Below are 19,579 nucleotides of genomic sequence, written 5' to 3' on the forward strand. Positions count from 1 at the left end.
TTGCACAGGGAAATACAGCTGCAAAGTTTATTGAAAGTGGATTGAAAGTGGATTATTCTGCATGTGCGGAAGTGCCCTTTGTGTAGCAAACAAGTAGGGCTTTCCCCCTGGGGGCTGATTTTCTGTATGGAGGGAGGAGCATTCAGACTATGACAACCCTTGACTGTAGGTGGAAGTAGTTCAGAATAGATACAGGTTTATCACATCAATGAAAAACAGGCTGCAGACCCAAGATTTCAGTCACTCAGATTTCAGTCAGTTGTTTTTAAAAGAAGCAATTGGGGGGGGGAAGGGGGGAAGAAAGCTTTCGAAATAAATCTTTGGAGATCAGTTTACTGCGGAGAAAGAAGATTTACACTACCTTTAACAGTAAGAAAATGCAATACATTCCTAAGTTATATAAATATTAATGTCTATCAGTTTTTTTAAAAATAGAAGACAGGAATCTTAAACAAAGAATATGAAATAAATTAAAAACCTATCAGATAAGGAAAATAAAAATAAAAAGAAGCGAGGTAAGCAACAAAAAGAAATAAATGATAACAAATTGTTCCCAGTCCAAATCCTGTTAACTAGTTTGGGGAAACAAAGCCCTGAATGTTCATTTCCCCCAACACATCTCCTTGGGGGTATCTGGGTTTTCGGTTTGTTCCTTTTTACAGCAAAGAAACCTCATTTCTATTTGCTAAAATGTCACTCTTTGTCATCTACACAGAAGATCAAATTTGGAAAACACAATGTTTGCCATGGAGTTTGCAACATTAGATCCACATAGGGACCGAGTAGGAAAAGACAGGTTTATTATTATTATTATTTTTACAAAAGACTAACAGTAAAAAAAAAATGTGCTCACTTTTTCCACCCCCTTTTCTCCCAGTTGCACAAAATACAGTGAGCTGAATGGTACATCCTACAATCGAAATACCAACCAAATGACAACCGTCTGATAAGCAAAGACTGTTTCATGGATTTCTTTGTTCTTACACTTCTCTTTAAAAAGGGGGAACGACAAAGAATTCCGTAGCAACCCCAAAAGGGGAAAAAATTGAAGGGAATCCTTTTTGCCACTGACAATGAGACATGGAATGAATTATGGAGTGGAAGAGGGGGTGTTTCCTTTTACTTTAAAACATCTGCTTATCAGGAAAAAAAATTAAAATAAAAGCGTTATTTCAAGTTGCCGGAACCAAGTAAAGTCATAATACTCAGCCACTGATTTCTGTTCCGAAAGGCAAAAGTTTTGTTCAGGAAAGAAGCGCCTCAAATGTCCTCGTAAGAAAAACAATGGTTTGTAAAATATACCCTTGTGCAGTTGTTCTGTTTTTATTTTATTTTTTTAAAAAACCCAACTATCAAAAACGTTTTGCAAAAAAATAAATTAGGGTAATTTTTTTCACTTAAAAACGCAACAGGTAGTTCTTTTTCTCATTTTTTTCCTCCAGCATAGCTGGATCATTACGCTGTCCTCAGGGAACCGTTGGAATTGCTACTTTTCCCAAAGCCCAGCTCGTTTTTCTGCAACCACAGCTCCGCCAACTGTTGCGTGGACCCATACGTTGATGCTTTGGACCCCAAACACATTTTGTACTGTTTTGGATCAAGGTTAGGGTCACAAAAGACAGGGTGATGCACATGAACTACGCCAACTTCTTGGCTCCGGAAAGTTTTTAGGCCCGCCTGGATAACTTTGTTGAATAAGTCCACGTCCTCGAGGCCCCAACCTTGGATGGAAACGTCAAAGCCTCCCACTTGAAGGAGATCACCCTTGTAAATGCAGGCAATTCCAAAGCCATAATTCCTCCAGAATCCTGTTTTCTGGGTGAAGGCAAAATGATTATCACTTGGGACTTTCCCACTGTAAACAATCTTTGGATCATACTGGCTAAAGATGATAGGGAAATAAATCTGTTGACCCAAAACCGTGTTGGCTCTACACCTTTGGAGAAACTCGGCCGTAAACACCAAGTCAACATCGCAGAAGAACAGCAGGGAGTCATTGTTAAACTGGGAGGATCCAACTTCTAGCGCCAGAGCTCGGGAGAATTCCCCAGACACGGGCAAGATCTGCATGTCTGCCTTAGGGTACTTCATGCGGTAATCTCTCATCAATTCAATCTGCCTTGCCTTGTCAGGATTCGAGTCTGAGTTGAAAAGAAGGACAACCAACTTGACATTCTGATTTGGAATGAGGCAGGTCTTCTCAAAATTCAACATAAATCGCGTAAACATGTCGAAGCGCCCGGAAAGGGGAATCAAGATGTTGATTTTCTTGTCTTTGGGTTCCTTCTTCTCTGCTTTTGACTTACTCAACTGGAATGGAACAAACATCTTCAGAGAATTGGAGAGAAACGATAAGGATCCAGAGTCCTGGTTAATTTTGCTAGCCAACTCTTTGGCATCGATCTCTTCATCCTCCACAAAGTGGACTTTGCTGAATGTCTGTTGCAAGTACGCATGCCTTCGGACCGGAACGGTCATTTTCTTTCCCTTGTGCTTCTTGTACAACAGCAGTAAGTCGAGAACGTACTCTGCCCCGTACATTGGGTTGACTCTACGATAGCCATACTGGATCTCTTTGAAGTCAATGATCCGCCCTCTGGTCTTGGCGTTGGCGTTGATCATCTCCATCACTTGCATGACAATATCGTCCAGTGCCTCACGCTGGGAGGAATCCATCCCTCGACGAGGCGGTTGTCCATCCATGGCGGAATAAAGATACTTCCCAGTGAGGAACTCCCATTCCAAAACGTCTTCGCGCTGGTGAGGCTGGAAGCGCATGAAAGAGGGCGCCATCCCCAACTGAAGGTCGTCTTTGTGCACTTCTGTATTGCTGTACTTACTCATCAGGACAATTTCCCGGTGCAGCTGGATGGTCCGGTAACGCAGCTCTGCTATTTTGCGACTCAGCATGTAACTGTGGAGTCTGTACTGGTAGGGTGGGCTCTTGTTGGGGTGTAAGGTGATTGCCCGGTGAATCTTGCTGTTGCGGAGGTCTTTGATGTAACCTTTTTTGTTCTGCTCGTAGTTTTCATAAAAGAGTTGCTGCATCTAAGACAAAAAAAATAAAGAAGGCGGAGTGGTTATTATGGGATTGTGGCTCCCAGCCCAACAGAATACACAACACATGTCTGAATAATAAAAGTCCAACTGTGAACAAAATTTATGTGAATCGAGAGCCAGTGTGATGTAGTGGTTAAGAGAAGAAGAAGAGTTTGGATTTATACCCTCCTTTCTCTCCTGTAAGGAGACAAAGGGGCTTATAATCTCCTTTCCCTTTCCCTCCCCACAACAGACACCCTGTGAGGTGGGTGGAGCAGAGAGAGCTCCAAAGAACTGTGACTAGCCTAAGGTAACCAGCTGGTGTGTGTTGGAGTGCACAAGGTAATCTGGTTCACCAGATAAGTCTCCACAGCTCAAGTGGCAGAGTAGAGAATCAAACCCAATTTTTCAGATTAGAGTGCATCTGCTCTTAACCACTACACCGCGTTGGCTCTAATTTGGAGAACCGGGTTTGATTCCCCACTCCTCCACCTGAGTAGCAGAGGCTTATCTGGTGAACCAGATGTGTTTCCGAACTCCTGCATTCCCGCTGGGTGACCTTGGGCTAGTGACAGTTCTCCGGAACTCTCTCAGCCCCACTTACCTCACAAGGTGTCTGTTGTGGGGAGAGGAAGGGAAAGGAGTTTGTAAGCCCCTTTGAGTCTCCTTACAGGAGAAAAAGGTGGGCTATAAATCCAAATTCTTCTTCTTCTTCTTCTTTGGTAAAGTGCATACGAGTGCAGAAAAGTTGGCACACAACACAATCCTCTCAACTAAACAAAAAGAAAGTCTCTATATAGGGAAGGAACAGTAGTCTGAAGTGTGTTGTTATGAAATAATCCACTGCCCCCGCACCAGCTGAAGCACACCAATTACCCACTTCCAAAATGGTCTTCTGGAAATGGCTAGGAGGAACACTAGAGGGCCATGTGCTTTCCACGGTCTCAAATACCTAAAGGGACACAGCCGTGCTTTACACTCCATTCAAAGACCTATCAAATGCCCTCTGCCAGTATCAGGAAGCCGGAGTGGGAAGCACAGGTATTTCAAACCCATCCAATATTGATGGGAAGAGATAAAAATCAAGGCTCAAGTTAAGACCAGTAAGCATAAATATTTATGACCGAACGAATTTAAACACCTGCTAAGCCACAGCCGGCTGGGCTCGGCTAGACAGAGAGACGTGATGCAAATCGCATTCAATAAAATATCAGATGTCTGCTGGGCAAGAGAGGGCTTTGGCATGTGATTTTTAACCATGCGTGGTCAACAAGCGGAGCCAGGATACGTCTTGACTTCCTGAAGTCTGTAGGGCCCGATCGGAAACAAGAAGCTGCTATATAGCTCAGGAAATCTACCCAGATACCCCTGTGTCGTATTTCTTTTCTCTAATGAAAAAGATACTACTTTTCCAGATAATCAGCTTCATTTTCCTTCCTTCTTAGAAAGATACTGTGCCGGCAGTACTAAGTATAGTTACACCCTTCAGCTGAAGTCAGTGGGTTTAGAGGAGTGAAACTATACTTTGCATTGAACTAAAGCCCCGCCCACACATGCAGAATAACGCACTTTCAATCCACTTTCAATGCACTTTGTAGCTGTGCGGAAGAGCAACATCCATTTGCAAACAATTGTGAAAGTGGACCGGAAGTGCATTATTCTGCATGTGTGGAAGGGGCCCAAGAGCTTCTACTCCCAATGAAACCAATCATCATACTTAAAGTATTTGCTGTAGTGCCCTACAAAACCAGTTGGCCACGGGGGACAAAACAAAAAGGAGTTTGGTTTTTTTGTTTTTCTTTCATGAAGGACGCAAGGAGGGCAAACGATTCTTACAGAATAACGAACCAAGGATCCTTTTATTAAATGATGCCTTATGTTGTTTCCTGATGCTTAAAAAGGAAGCCTTCCCCATACATTCAGGAAAACCCATTCCACAATGGTGAGACCCGTCAAGAAAGCTGGACATTGAGGTATGGCCGATTTAATCAGACAGCAAGCCTGGACCGTCTAGCCTAGGCATTACTGTAGCTTGGATAGGCATGGGCAGGCGATTAATCATCATGCCAAGGTTTAAAAAGTATTTTGCAATGCAGTTTTATGGTTTTTATTAAGAGAGAGGGAGAGGGAGAATCAAATTCATCCAGCCAGCTCCCAAGCTTGGTTTCTAATAAGCAGCTGACAGAATTTGCAAACAGCCCCGACAGGAAATTAGGAAAAGACGACACACTTGTCGATTGCACAACGCCATTCTTACAATCCACTGACAGTTGGTCGGGACTAGACGTTATGAAACTTCAGGGGACGACTTTATATGCAGGGCCTTTGCAAATGAGCCCCCTGGTTTTTTTTTACCATGGCAGCTGTCAACGGCTATACGAGACCCAGACAGGAGGTCGGGGTCTGCAACCTGCAGAAGGGGACTCTCTGCTGGCAGAAGAACCCCACAAGAGAACACGGAAAGCAATTTGGACAGGGGCGAAGGAAAGAGGCAGAATGGCACCTCCGTCTCAAGTGACTGTGTGTGGGGAAAGGGATGGGAACAGAACCAACTTATTTTGGAGTAACGCAATGGTATAACATGGCGTCAATAGTCCCTCTAAGGGTATCCAACTCTGCCCCTCCAGATGTTCAAGGACTACAATTCCCATCAGCCACTGCCAGCATGGCCAATGGCTGATGGGGATTGTAGTCCATGAGCATCTGGAGGGCCAGAATTGGACATCCCTGCTCTAAAGCTTCTTTACTGCGACATGGAAGCCTGCTCTTGATGAGCGGAACTGGGCCATCAGTGAAAGCTCTCCCTGCTGGGTAGCCACCCAACCTACATGGCACCAATACAGTGCCTGTGTGGCCATGCAGCTTACAGGGAATGTTACATGGGGTAGTGGTTTAGGGAACTGGACTAGGACCTAAAAAACCAGGTTCAAATCCCCACTTTGCCACAGAAGCTTGTGTCTAGTGACTGAGAAGCATTCTCAACCCAATATAATTGCTACACGACATATGTAACTACCTCACATCAAGATACGTAGCCAGTCTGCTATATGTTATCACTGTTATCCTGGGACATTCTTTCCTTGACCTTTGCTTTATGGCTTCACATACCGTGTAGATAACTAGGCTTTCCCCTGACACTTTAGTCTCATGGGAACAGGGTTATTTCCGTTGTCCCATGGGGGTAGGATGCCAGGTGGCTTTATCTCTATTTATCACTGACCTTGGGGTGCCTTGGCTTCAAACTATCTCTTTCTCACATTCCTTGGGAAACAGGGAGGGGGAATTAGCTTCAGGGGTTTGTTGCTTCAGGGTTCGAGACCTAACAGATTGCTGGTTGAATTTGGGCCTATCACACCTCTCAGACCAACTGTAATTGTTGTTTTAACGTTGAAACGGGGGAAAGAAGAACAATGTAAACTGCTCTGAGTCTCCATTGGGGAGGAATGTGGGATATATTTGATGGTTTTACTTGAGAGCTGCCGCAAGCGGGACTGGAGAGGCAGCAGGCAGATGTCCTACATTGAGTAAAATAACTCATAAACTACATGATCTATCATGCATACATTAAAACTGATGTCACGAGCCAGTGAGCATCTAGACTTGGCTGGAAGCTATGAAGCTCTGTTCACTTCTCAGTAATAGGACAAGAGGGAACCAGGCACGGAAATAAGGCAAGAAGAGCAGAAATGTCGCCTTTCATGGTGCTAATATTCCAGTAATGGAAAGTGACAGGGAGAATCTGTCAGCTTTGAGTCCAGATGTAAGCAGGCCTGTAATAAGCACAGATGTTTTGATTCATCATGTGCAAATTCACGGTCCTCTGTTTATTTTTTTGAAAGCCCACCCAAGGATGATAGAAAAGAGGACAGAGGTGGTCAACATGCTGGGCAATAAACCAATTAGGGTCAAAATGACTATCAACATATTATAAGGTCATAAGAAAGAGCCTGCTGGATCAGACCAGAGTCCATCTAGTCCAGCACTCTGCTACTTGCAAAGCTCACCAGATGCCTTTGGGAGCTCATATGCAGGAGGTGAAAGCAATGGCCTGCTGCTGCTGCTGCTGCTCCTGAGCACCTGGTCGGCTAAATTATTTGCAATCTCAGATAAAGGAGGATCAAGATTGGTAGCCATAGATCAACTTCTCCTCCATGAATCTGTCCAAGCCCCTTTTAAAGCTATCCAGGTTAGTGGCCATCACCACCTCTTGTGGCAGCATATTCCAAACACCAATCACACGCAGTGTGTGAAGAAGTGTTTTCCTTTTATTAGTTCTAATTCTTCCCCCCAGCATTTTCAATGCATGCCCCCTGGCTTTAGTATTGTGAGAGAAAAAATTTCTCTGTCAACATTTTCTACCCCATGCATAATTTTATAGACTTCAAGTCTTTATCCCCTTCAAGGCGTCCTCCTCTCCAAACTAAAGAGTCCCAAATGCTGCAGCCTCTCCTCATAAGGAAGGTGGCCCAATCCATCAAGATTATGGTTCAATATTGCCACAAAACCAAGAATGCTGCCACGTAGGTGGCAGATTTCCTTTTTAATTATTTTTTCCAGGTGTCATTTGTTAGTAAGGCGGGAATGAGAATAAGTCACCATGTGATTAGTAAACATCAAACCCATTTTTAACACACAGCCGTCATCTTGCTTGCTCAGGTTAGACACAACAGAGAAAATGGAATGTCTGAACTTCACATGGGGAAGTAAAATGTTTCAGGCAGGCTGTGGATTTTTCTCTCACCGTCTAGTTTTTCTGGGACTTTCTGGAATCTCACACAACCAGTGGTGGGATCCAAAAATTTTAGTAACAGGTTCCCATGGTGGTGGGATTCAAACTGTGGCGTAGCACCAATGGGGCGTGGCCGGGCAATACGGGGGCAGGGCATTCCTGGGCAGGGTTGTGGCAAGGACGCAGCCACTGCACCGGTCCTTGGGCGGGAAACGAATGCACGCAGGCGCAGGCTGCCACGCACGCCGGTGCACCTCCTGCTAGACTGCTTCAAGTTTTGCGTGCTACTGCTGAGGAGCAGAGGAGGGGCGTAATTTTAATGAAGAAAGTGCCGTTGAGTCGCAACTGACTCACGGAGGGGACCCTGGCCGCCCCAGGCAAGAGACATTCAGAGGTGGTCTGCCATTGCCCACCTCTGGTCTCCCATCCAAAGACGAAGCAGGGGTGACCCTGTTTAGCTTCTGAGATCTGACAAGTTCAGCACTGTATATCAACATTTTAAATCTTTTAATATTATAAATATACACTTAATACAAATATTAACTTCTTTTTAAAAGTTAAAATAAAGGGGCAGAAATCGGACTTCTTCTGTGGGACGAAGGGAGGGCCAAATTTTTTTACGTGGATTTCCAGATTGCCGGGGCGTCACGCGCCTAACCCCAGCAACGAGGAAGGGAGAATTGTATATGTTACAAGAAAGGCAATATAGCAGCAAGTTCTCTCTCTCTCTGTCTCTCTCTCTGCAATTAGAGGAGTAACCAACTAAATAAATGCAAACTCAGTGTTTGGAAGGAGAAAGCTGCACTTGGCAAGAGAAACTGCTTTTAACTGTGTGCTGTAAAACTCTGCCGCTGGCTTTCTTCTTGGCATCCAGTCAAAATGGGTCCCAGAAAGGTCCGGCTTCCAGAGCCATCCGCACCGCTGAACCCAAAGGCCCCCGGAGAGCTTTGAGTGAAGTGCCAGCTCCCTTAAGAGAAAAGTTACAGTAAGTCAAAGCCAAGGTCACGCAATTCCCAAGGCACTTCATGTCCAGCTGTGAATCGGAGGAGCTGAACACACTCCAGCTTAATCTTGCGTTTACATTACGCATGACCTCATTATCGGACAGCCTGTTTTTGTCCAATGAACAAGGGGGGGGGGGTGACATTTGCATTTCCTCCGGGGAAAAAATTAGTCTCTAGCAATTGCAAAAAGTTTGAATTTTTTTGCATCTGTAGGTTTTGAACAAAAATAATAATACAGTTTTATCCCCCCTAGCAGATGTCAGACTCTTTCTTAAGAGCGGTATCTTCCTGGATGAGTATTCTGCCCCTGCAACACAAAATAATTAGCTCAAAGAAAATGTCTTTTGGACGCTGGATCAGAAAGCAGAAAAGCATGCCAAAGTTCCTGCCAGCTTATGCATGTTCACACGGAGACACACAACATTTGAAGCTAAAGTACAATTCTCTAATTGTCAACTTAGTTCAAGATATTGATGTGGCTGCTGTCCTTTGATATGGGGGTTGTATCCCAAGCTCCCTCCTGGGGCCATGCTTTCTCTCTGAACTGGAAGATGAGGAAGAGGACTGCTAACAAAAACAAGAACATGGTGTGGGCTGAAAGTCTGCAAAACAAAAAAGTTTGCCTTGTTCTTATGAAAACCTTAACTGGACCAAGCGAGCCTCACTGTATCCACTATCTACTGCGGGACCAACAAAGAAGCAAACTCTACCTGCTGGAATAGGCTGGTATTCTTTTAAAAAGAGATCGTTAGCTATTTGCTGATGTGGCTTGACAGAGAGTTCTGCATAACCTGGAAGCTTGCACAGTTAGCTCCAAAAGGGATTGATCTGAGCTACCCCATCTTGCCTCCACAGATGGGCTTGTTGAACCAATGAAAAGTCTGTTTTTTGTTTCTTGTTTTTTAAAGTAAATTTCTGTCCTTTCAAGTTCTCAAGTTTGCTCCCTTCCTCTTTTTTCCACCCTAATTAGGGCACAAGTTTGTTGCTCAATCGTCCACACTGAGAGGACAGACCCTTCATGTCCCTCCCAAGACCAACTTGGCTGCCTTCTGGAGTCTGCCTTGCACAGAGGTGTAGGTGCATTTTGCCAAAAGCACTCTGTGATAGCCGTAACAGAGAAACCCTGCCAACACTCTTATTATGTGGGAAGCAAAGAAATAATTTTCTCCTCCGTCCACTCCTCCACTGCATGTGGCTAGATTCTTTTAAAATCTTCAGGGCCTAGAATCTAACCGCATGATATTGCAAAACAGCGAACAGACAAAATCATTTTTTTCCTTCACTTCCACTGGACTAAAATTGCAAAAACAACAACAACCATAAAATTGCAAAAAAATAATAATAATATACCCAAACAGACTGGACTCGGGGGGGGGGGGGGGCTGAAGATAAAAGAGCACAAATTTCAGTTGCATTGTTGGAGGATTAGTGTAGGGTAGTTAAAGAAAGTAAGGGAACAGTGGCATGAACTGCATGCTGTGAAGAATATGGACGCTGAGGGAGAAAACGGTCATCTGGGGATTGAGAGAAGACGAGATGTTGAAGTTACTCTGAACCTGAGTATGAAAAAATGATGTGTTTTGACCCAGTGCCAAAATAAAGTAAAGAAGGAACCAGGAAAGCTGCCAGGAGAAGATGTTCCAGAGGTGAGATGCTGCCTCAGAAAATGCTGTACTGAGGTATAGTCAGGCACTGAGGTATACTATGTCTGAACATCGAGGTTCCATTGAATTATCCTAAAGCACTGCTTGAAGTCAAGCTGGTGTGGACTGGATCCAAAAGCTGGGATGCGAAACTGTCAAGATTCCTGTTGGGGAAAAGGGGGTGAGATATAAGATATAAAAGAAAACTCTAAAATCTCCTCCCAAGGTATGTGGAATACCCTGTGTCAGTCTCTACCCCCGACCCTTGTTTTTAATACAGCTGTTTTAGCGAGTTCCTGGACACGGCCTTGATTTTTTTGGAAGCGCCTCCTAGAAAGAATACCTCGAAAATAAACGAAGAATGTGCGATGCCTCTTGCAAAAAGCTTTTAGGGAGTTCACAAAAGTTGTGAGGCCTGAGCCTGGCAGAAGGTCAAACTGTTCCACGCTGAGCATTGTGTAATGCTTATTAATTTCTCCCCACTCAGTAACTGAACATGATACACTAGGAGCAACAATTTCTACATCTGCTTAGGGGAACTGTAAAGCGGGCCAGAGGTAAAATAAAATCCAGCTGAGCCCAAAACATATGCTCACAACCGGCTTCCCGCCCCTCGGATGTGCCACCTGAAGTCGGAGGTTATTGTTGTCCGGAAGGGTGGAAGAAGGCACGAAGTCCAAGTTGCCCAAGGGCATCTCGTCACACACAAATATGGCCGTGTGGGATCCAGATTCCAGCTAATCACGCAAGGAGGAAAAGGCGAGGGAGAATCGTCCCTTCCATCCTCATATGTTTTTGCTAACTGACGGCATTGATCCGTAATGTTATAGCCCTAAGAGAAAAGAAGCCTGCAAGAGAAAGCATGCCTGTCTTTTCTCCTTGAACGGGATTCCTGTTCTGATCAGCAAATCAAGCGGAGTGCAGAAAGAGCAAGCCCATGTCCCCTCTCCAAAGAGTCCTGAATCAAATAAGTTTGACACATATCTAATGTTGAAGGGTGGTCTCACCATGTGGGTCACACAGGCTGTGGTGGGCACCCAGGACTAGGGACCAGATTATATCATGCCAATATTTATTTTCACTTTGGCCCCTTCCACACAAGCAGAATAATGCACTTTCAAACCACTTTCACAATTGGTTGCAAGTGGATTTTGCTATTCCACACAGTAAAATCCAGCTGCAAAGTGCATTGAATGTGGATTGAAAGTGTATCATTCTGCATGTGCGGAAGGGGCCTCACACAATCCTTGTTCTTCTTGCACCTGCTTTTAGTCTAGTTGTGTTCCATTATCCTCAGCATCTTAATTTTGGCCATCCAAGTGGGAACCTCACTCCCATCTTCCCTTTTTCACCAATGAAAATGCTGACTGGATGCCAAATCTATGGCAGTCTGCAAACCTAGGGTAACGGCACGTTTCCATAAAGGATATGAAAGCAAAACCATGTTTTAAGTTTCTAAACCCCACTGACACCACCAAAAGAAAAACATGACATCTATGCAGAGGTGGGATCCAGCAGGTTCTCACAGGTTCCCGAGAGTAGGTTACTAATTATTTGTGTGTGCCCAGAGGGGGTTACTAATTGGTGATTTTGCCACGTGATTTTTGCCTTAGTTACGGCTCTCCTCTCAGCAGTAGCGCGCAAAACTTGAAGCAGTCTAGCAGGAGGTGTGCCTGCGTGCGTGGCAGCTTGCGCCTGCGTGCATTCATTTCCCACCCAAGGACCGGCGCAGCGGCTGCGTCCTTGGCCACAGCCCCGCCCAGGAATGCCTCGCCCCCAGAATGCCCAGCCACGCCCCCATCGTGCCCAGCCCAGCCCCATTGGCACTATGCCACAGTTTGAATCCCACCACCATGGGAACCTGTTACTAAAATTTTTGGATCCCACCACTGCATCTATGCATGTGCAGTCATGGGGGAGGCAGGGGAGAGCCTGACATTTGCAGGACATTTGGAGTTACCTTTCCAGCAGATTATAGTCCATTGCACATGTGGAGGAGTGGGGAATCAAACCCAGTTCTCCAGATTAGAGTCCACCGCTCTAACCACTACTCCATGCTGACTTAGCACTTTGATGGGAGACTGCTAAGGAACTCCAGGTTGCTATGCAACAGCAGCAGGCGATGGCAAACCACCTCTCTTGGTCTCTTGCCTTCAAAACCCGTGTCCCCATAAATCATCTGTGACTTCGACACAGTTTTCACCACCATTTCCTTCCAAGTCAAAAAATGCACCTATTAATTCTAGCAAGAAAAGGCAAAAAGATTGTGCCCATGTAACAATGGCTCAGTTGAATCTCTGGCCCACCAATTACTGCACTGTCTCAGATTCAAGGAAATCAGATCCAAGTATGTGAATCTTACTCCTTTACCCCATCTCCCCGATTTAATTAGATTACACTACTTGTTGGACAATCCTGATCCTTCTCTCTGTATGATAGTGGCAGACTTTCTTCTGGAAATTACTAAATGCCAGTAGATTTCCTTCGACCTAACATTTATTTCCTGTATTGTATATGCTTTTAATCCGTTTTTTATTACTGTTGTACTGTTGTCTATGCCAATAAAGGCTTGCTAACATATTAATTCTGTACAAAACCATCTGCGGTTTTTCGGCTCTATTGCTGGGCACCACCTTTCCAGCCCGACTGTTCCTTCTTTCTAAATGCTACTGTAAATCCAATGGTTCTGTTGTCTCTCCCCCCGCCCCACAATTTATCCAGAGCAGTCCAAGTGGCAATATAGAAGATTATATGCTTCGCTGGTTGGGATGGGGGTGTACTTCATTGCTATTTTTGACTTTAATTCACCCTTTTCAACTCGCAGCGGGCCTGCGGGCGAGTCCTCAAATCTAAACTAGCAGTTTGCTGTGTCTGCGAGCCTTCCGAAATTACCACTCTGTCCGCTGGTGATTCATGGACCAGAATAAGACCGAGAAAGTGAAACAGATGCCAGAATAATCTATTTGCACAAGGAAACAGCGGGCAGATTTGTAAAAATCTCCCCCCCCCAAAAAAATACTAGAAATTGATTAAGTAAAATGCAAATATATAGTGACCCAGGCTCTCTGGGCTGCGCAGTCCAAACCGGAGTCCAAACAGCCTTTTTAGCTCCTTAAGGAGAGGTCAGTTGGAATGTCAGAATTACCCCTTGGAGAGAATGCTGGCAAGAAACACATTGTACTTCTGCAGAAAGATATAGTTCTACAGAAAAGGGAGTGAAAAAAAATCCCAACATAGTTTCCTGGTGGTCTGTGACAACCAGAAATCTCTTGCTGATGACCACCAGTGTCTGGTTGTTCAACGGAGACCCTTTTGTATTGTTGAAAGCTGTCATGGACAGAATCAACTGGCAGTTGTGGGTTTTCCAGGCTGTGTGGTTGTGATCTGGTAGACTGAGTTCCTAACATTTTGCCTGTTAGGTGTAGAATAGAATAGAATAGAATAGAATCTTTATTGGCCAAGTGTGATTGGACACACAAGGAATTTGTCTCCGGTGCATATGCTCTCAGTGTACATAAAAGAAAATACATTTGTCAAGAATCATAAGGTACAGCACTTAATGATTGTCATATAGGTCTAGTAAGCAATCAGGAAACAATCAATAGTAATAAAAACATAAAATGTAAAATCATAAAATAAAATGAAATGTCCAGCACAGGCTATAGTCATACAGTCATAGTTGGGAGGAGATGGGTAATAGAAGATGATGAAAAAAGTAGTTACGGTAATTATATAATAAATATATATAATAAATGGTTTGACATTATCGAGGGAATTATTTGTTTTAACAGAGTGATGGCATTGAGGAAAAAACTGTTCTTATGTCTGGATTGTCTTGGTGTACGGTGCTCTGTGGCGGCGTTTAGAGGGTAAGAGTTTGAAACAGTTTATGTGTCAGGATCTGAGGGGTCGGTAAATATTTTCACAGCCCTTTTTTTGACCCGTGCAGTATACAGGTCACAATGGAGAGCAGGTTAGCAACAATTGTTTTTTCTGCAGTTCTGATTATTCTCTGAAGTCTATTAATACGATCTTGTTGGGTTGCAGAACCAAACCACACAGTTATAGAGGTGCAGATGACAGACTCAATGATTCCTCTGTGGGAACTGTATCAGCAGCTCCTTGGGCAGTTTGAGCTTCCTGAGTTGGTAGAAAGAACATTCTTTGTTGTGCTTTTTTTAGCCAATGACATTTTTTGATATTAGGTGTCCATTTTAGGTCATGAGATATGATGGAGCCTAGAAATTTAAAGGTCTCTACTGTTGATACTGTGTTGTCTAGTATTGTGAGAGGAGGTAGGATGGGAGGGTTTCTCCTGAAATCTACCACCATTTCTACGGTTTTTTAAGTGTGTTCAGTTCTAGATTGTTCCAGTGGCACCACGAGGCTAGTTGTTCAACCTCCCGTCTGTATGCGGTTTCATCATTGTCTCGAATGAGACCAATCACTGTTATTATCATCTACAAATTTCAGTATTTTAACAGATGGATCATTTGAGATGCAGTCATTGGTATACAGAGAGAAGAGAAGTGGTGAAAAGTACGGCAGGGGGGCCCCTGTGCTCATTTTGGGTGTCACGATGTAATTTTTCCTAGCTTCACCTGCTGTTTCCTATCTGTTAGGAAGCTTGTGATCCACTTACAAAATATGCTCAGGTACTGCTAGCTGATTTAGTTTGGTTAGAAGAATGTCCGGTCTGATAGTATTGAATGCTGAACTAAAGTCAACAAAGAGGACCCTTGCATAGGTCTTTGGCGATTCAAGATGCTGTAGGATATAGTGCAAAGCCATATTAACAGCATCATCTAATCGATCTATTTGCTCGGTATGCAAATTGCAAGGGGTCCAACAGTGGATCCGTGATGGTTTTCAAATGGTACATCACTAGCCTTTCAAAAGTTTTCATAACTACAGATGTTAGAGCAACTGGTCTGTAGTCGTTAAGTTCCTTGATGGAAGGCTTCTTCGGCACTGGGACGATAGTGGAGCGTTTGAAGCAGGAAGGAACATAGCACATCTCTAGTGATTTGTTGAAGATTTGGGTGAAGATGGGGGCCAATTGGACAGCACAGACTTTTAGGCAAGAAGGTGTTATCTTGTCTGGGCCTGGTGCTTTTCCAGGCTTCTGTCTGTCTGTGTCGAGGAGATAGTCATTAGGACGAATGAACGAAGGCCGGCTGACACTTGTAGACCTTTGTGAAACCATCATGAACAGCTTGTGTTATACTGAAGACTCTTCCAAACCTTGCTCTGAGATACCATCTAAAATTCCTGTCGAGCAGCCTCTTTCCTTGTAGCCAAGGGAAGATCTCAAACATTATATCTAATATCATCCCTTTAATAAAGGCATATGAAAAAGGTGGTTGAGTCATAGTCAAATTTTACCTGTGCATAGCCAAAAGCCATTACAAAACAAATGCAGTAAGAAGGTTGGGTCATATTAGCATCTACTTTGCAGGCACAGATGTGAATGAGTTTTTGCTGGGAGATGTTATATGTGTGTGAAGTGTCATCAAGTCACACCAGAGGCAAAGATACAAGGGGGCCAGGGGGTGCGTTTTGCGCCAGGCATGTGCCTTGGGGGGGTGGGGGGAATTTTTAGTGTTTTCCAGTTTTTGGCTTGCAGGGGCGCAGTTTTTAGGCTAGCAGCATCAAAATGACAGAGTATTTTAGGAGACTCTCCTGATGAAATCACCCAAGGTTGGTGAGGTTTGGTTCAGGGGGTCCAAAGTTATAGACTCCCAAATGGGGTGCCCCATGTTTCCAATGGGAGCTAATAGGAGATGGGGGCTACATCTTTGAGGGTCCATAACTTTGGACCCCCTGAACCAAACTTTACCAAACCTGGGTGGCACCATCAGGAGAGTCTCCTAAAGATACCCTGAATTTTTGGTGACGCTAGCCTAAAAACCGCGCCACCTGCAGGCCAAAAACTGAAACAACACTAAAAAATACAAAACATTGGGGAGGGGGAGAGGTGCAAAACTCAGATTTTGCACCAGGCTCCATTTTCCCTAGGTATGCCTCTGCACCAGATGCATGGTGACTCCAGCAAGGAGCTTTCAAGAAGCAGATGTGGTTTGCCATTGCCTTCCTCTGCAGAGTCTTCATTGGGGGTCTCTCTTCCTAATACTGACCCTGCTTAGCTAGAAGCTGTTTAGCTTATTTCTGAGTTCTGACAAGATCAGGCTAGAAAACACTGCCATCCCTCCCCTGAAGAAATATACACAATCCACAATTGTGGAGTTTGCTTTTCTTTTTTTCCTAAGAATAGTCTCATTCTTTCCTTCCACAATTTGCAAAGAGCATCTGTTGACCCTGAACTCCGGAAGGATAACCGTGTCTGTTTAAAAGACCACATCTCGACCGGATACTTTGTGTTTTTGGTTTACCCGTGCAACTGACCACTGAACGCTCTCTCTTTTTCTCTTTCTAATTCTCTCCTTTCTGCTTACCTCCTTCCTGCACTGGAATACAAAATAGAAAATTTTTCCTCTTTTATTTCATCATCTGGAAACGGGGCATTTTGGCTGCCAGCTGAGTTTTTAAAAAGTTACGCCCATGTCAAGCTTTCACTTAGGAAGGATTAAAATTAGCGACTGCTTTGTGGCGGCTGCCAACTCACAATAGGAGTGAAGGCATTCACCTCTCCCATTGAAACGTTTCCAGATCCTCGTAGCAAGAGGGAAATCCTTGTGTCTAGACTTCACTTCGCCAAGGTTTAGGGCCAGGGACAGAGGAAAATTTGCAGCCTGGTTCTCTGCCAACCAGAACAATACGTATGATCAGCAGCTAAAGCTCAATTCCTGAAGACAAGCTGGTAGCACTGACCAGAGAGAGGGTTTTTTTCAGTGATGGCCCCTTAGTGGGGAAACAACTTCTCCAAAGAAATGTGACTAGTACCTTGTCTTTTCATTGTAGATGGCTAGGAGAAATGCTGCTCTTTCCCCCAGGATTTCATTTAATATTATTATATTTAGACAGTCCAAGATGGTTTGTTGAATTTTGTAAACCAATTTGCCAGCCTTTCTTTTTAAAATTGTTTTTTTCTTACTTATTTAAAACATTTCGATCCTGCCTTATGTCCTCAGACTCAAGGCGGCGTGTAATTTAACAAACAAGTTGCAAAGGACATAAAAAGTGACAAGGCTAATGAACTATACAACCGGTCAGTTTAAAAGCATTCCGGCGTGTGTATTTCTCAGAAACAGCCATACGGCAAAAGCACACAGCAGATGCTTGGAATTATTACAGATTTGAAACAAGTAAGAAGTTCCAAGCCTACACAATTTTATTCATTTACTTCATTTATACTCCTTTTTTCCCGATTATTAAAGCTAAAACAAATCTGCCTTCGGCTTATGTAGTGAAGTATTTACTTAGTGATGCATCTTCTGAGACAACCTTTAGGGTCGCTACATATCTAGCAGAAGAAATATCCCAAAGACGGTACTAAAATGTGTCCCTCAATGTATCAAATCATCTAAATTACATTGATTTGATGTCTGAGGCTCAGGTCATTGTGGTGAACATGGGAAGTCATTCAAATCAGTTTTGATTAACATATGGATGTCGCGGTGTGTCTCCGGAGAGTTTGTGTATGATTTGTCCTAACTTGGTGTACTGGATTCCTCGTTGTATTGCTGTTTATCATACAAACATACTGTATGCAGAATTATTTATGCCTAATAAAGGTTTACTGTACTGTACTGTACTTCTTTTTCTCCCCAATGGAGCATTCCCCTCTCCTCCATTTTACCCTCACAGCAACCCTGTGAGGAAGGTCAGGCTGAGTGTGTGTGACTGGCCCAAGATTATCCAGAAGCTTCCATAGTAGAATGGAGATTCGAGTCGAAGGTCCCATGATCTTGTTGGTGAAACATGTAGGGAATTTTTAATTGAGTAATAATGAGTACCCAGCTTGCTGGGGGTAAAGGCCCCTTCCGCGCATGCAGAATAATGCATTTTCAATCCACTTTGCAGCTGGATTTTACTGTGCAGAATAGCAAAATCCACTTGCAAACGGTTGTGAAAGTGGATTGAAAGTGTAGACAACTGGGGAAGGCAATCACAAACCACCCCATAAACAAAACCTGTTTAGTAAACGCTGAGATGTGACATCTCCACCTGGCACCATTGGTTTTGTCCTTATTTTTAAAAACTGCTTGGTTTGGCTTTTGTATGTTCTCCTTAGCCCATCCCTGCTCCAGAATGGCTTTTTGCAAGCCACTAAAAATAGAATCTTCCACCAGGAAAATTCCGGATAGTGAGCTTATACCTGTGATTGAGGACTGGATGGAAAAATGGTCCTCCCACCTCCCACCTCCCACCTCCACACACATACAATTGGGTCAGCTAAAATCAAAGATCAAAGCTGGTAAAAAGATGGGGTAGGAAGGAGATGTTTGTACCAACACAGGTATTCAGCAAAAGAAGCACACACAGCCCCACGGAAATGAAAACAACACAATTTTTAAACTTCGAAAACCGCAGAGAAATGTTCATCCATTCTTGGAACATTTTTTTAAAAACCCAGCATGCATTAATATCATGAGCAAGTAGACTTATGAGAATTTCATTTAATCCCTTTGGCAGACAATGTCTGAAGGAAGCAAATTAAATCCACTGTGCGCAAAGCCCTCTAATTTTAAGAGGAGAAACCAGTCCACCCGCCAAGCAAGCTCCTTTACCTTCCAGTTCCAGGCAGATTGAAAGCCTTGCAAATAAGTTCTCAAAAGGTAGGAGGCCGCACAATTGTCGTGGCCCATGTGTCAAGGCATCTGTGGCATCTCAACAGTACGGGAGGGATTTTCATTTTATTCATTTACATCCCATCTTTCCCGCCAACAGAAGCCCCAAGTGACTTATATCATTTTGTAAGAATAAAATAGAGAAAAGGAACATGATGTAAATCACTGCCCTGTGAGGTAGGCTAGGCTGACAGAGTGGAGATTTGAATCTGGGTCCCAAGGACCTCAGACTGACACTCTAATGACTAAACTTTGTCAGTGGGACTGGGAAAGAAGACTCACCTATTCATTTCCAGTTACTAACTCTTTCCTATCTGCTCACTTTTCAAAGATTTTTGTTTACCATAGGTTAGTAGCTGTAGGCAAACCTGTGCGGTTAAGAACGTATCTGATATTGTATGCATGGATGTAACA

At 43.8% G+C, this 19,579-nt stretch overlaps 1 protein-coding gene across 1 annotated transcript in view; it reads right to left on the reverse strand.

Moving 5' to 3' along the window:
* Nucleotides 1–317: 317 nt before the first annotated feature.
* Nucleotides 318–19,579, reverse strand: part of CHSY1 (chondroitin sulfate synthase 1) — an 81,975-nt gene continuing 62,713 nt past the window's right edge. The window contains exon 3 of the mRNA XM_048481904.1: nt 318–3,048. Within this exon, the coding sequence (XP_048337861.1) occupies nt 1,456–3,048 (1,593 nt within the window). The 3' untranslated portion in view covers nt 318–1,455. The remainder of the gene's footprint in view (nt 3,049–19,579) is intronic.

Source organism: Sphaerodactylus townsendi, linkage group LG17, assembly GCF_021028975.2.
Source record: "Sphaerodactylus townsendi isolate TG3544 linkage group LG17, MPM_Stown_v2.3, whole genome shotgun sequence".
Lineage (NCBI taxonomy): Eukaryota > Metazoa > Chordata > Lepidosauria > Squamata > Sphaerodactylidae > Sphaerodactylus > Sphaerodactylus townsendi.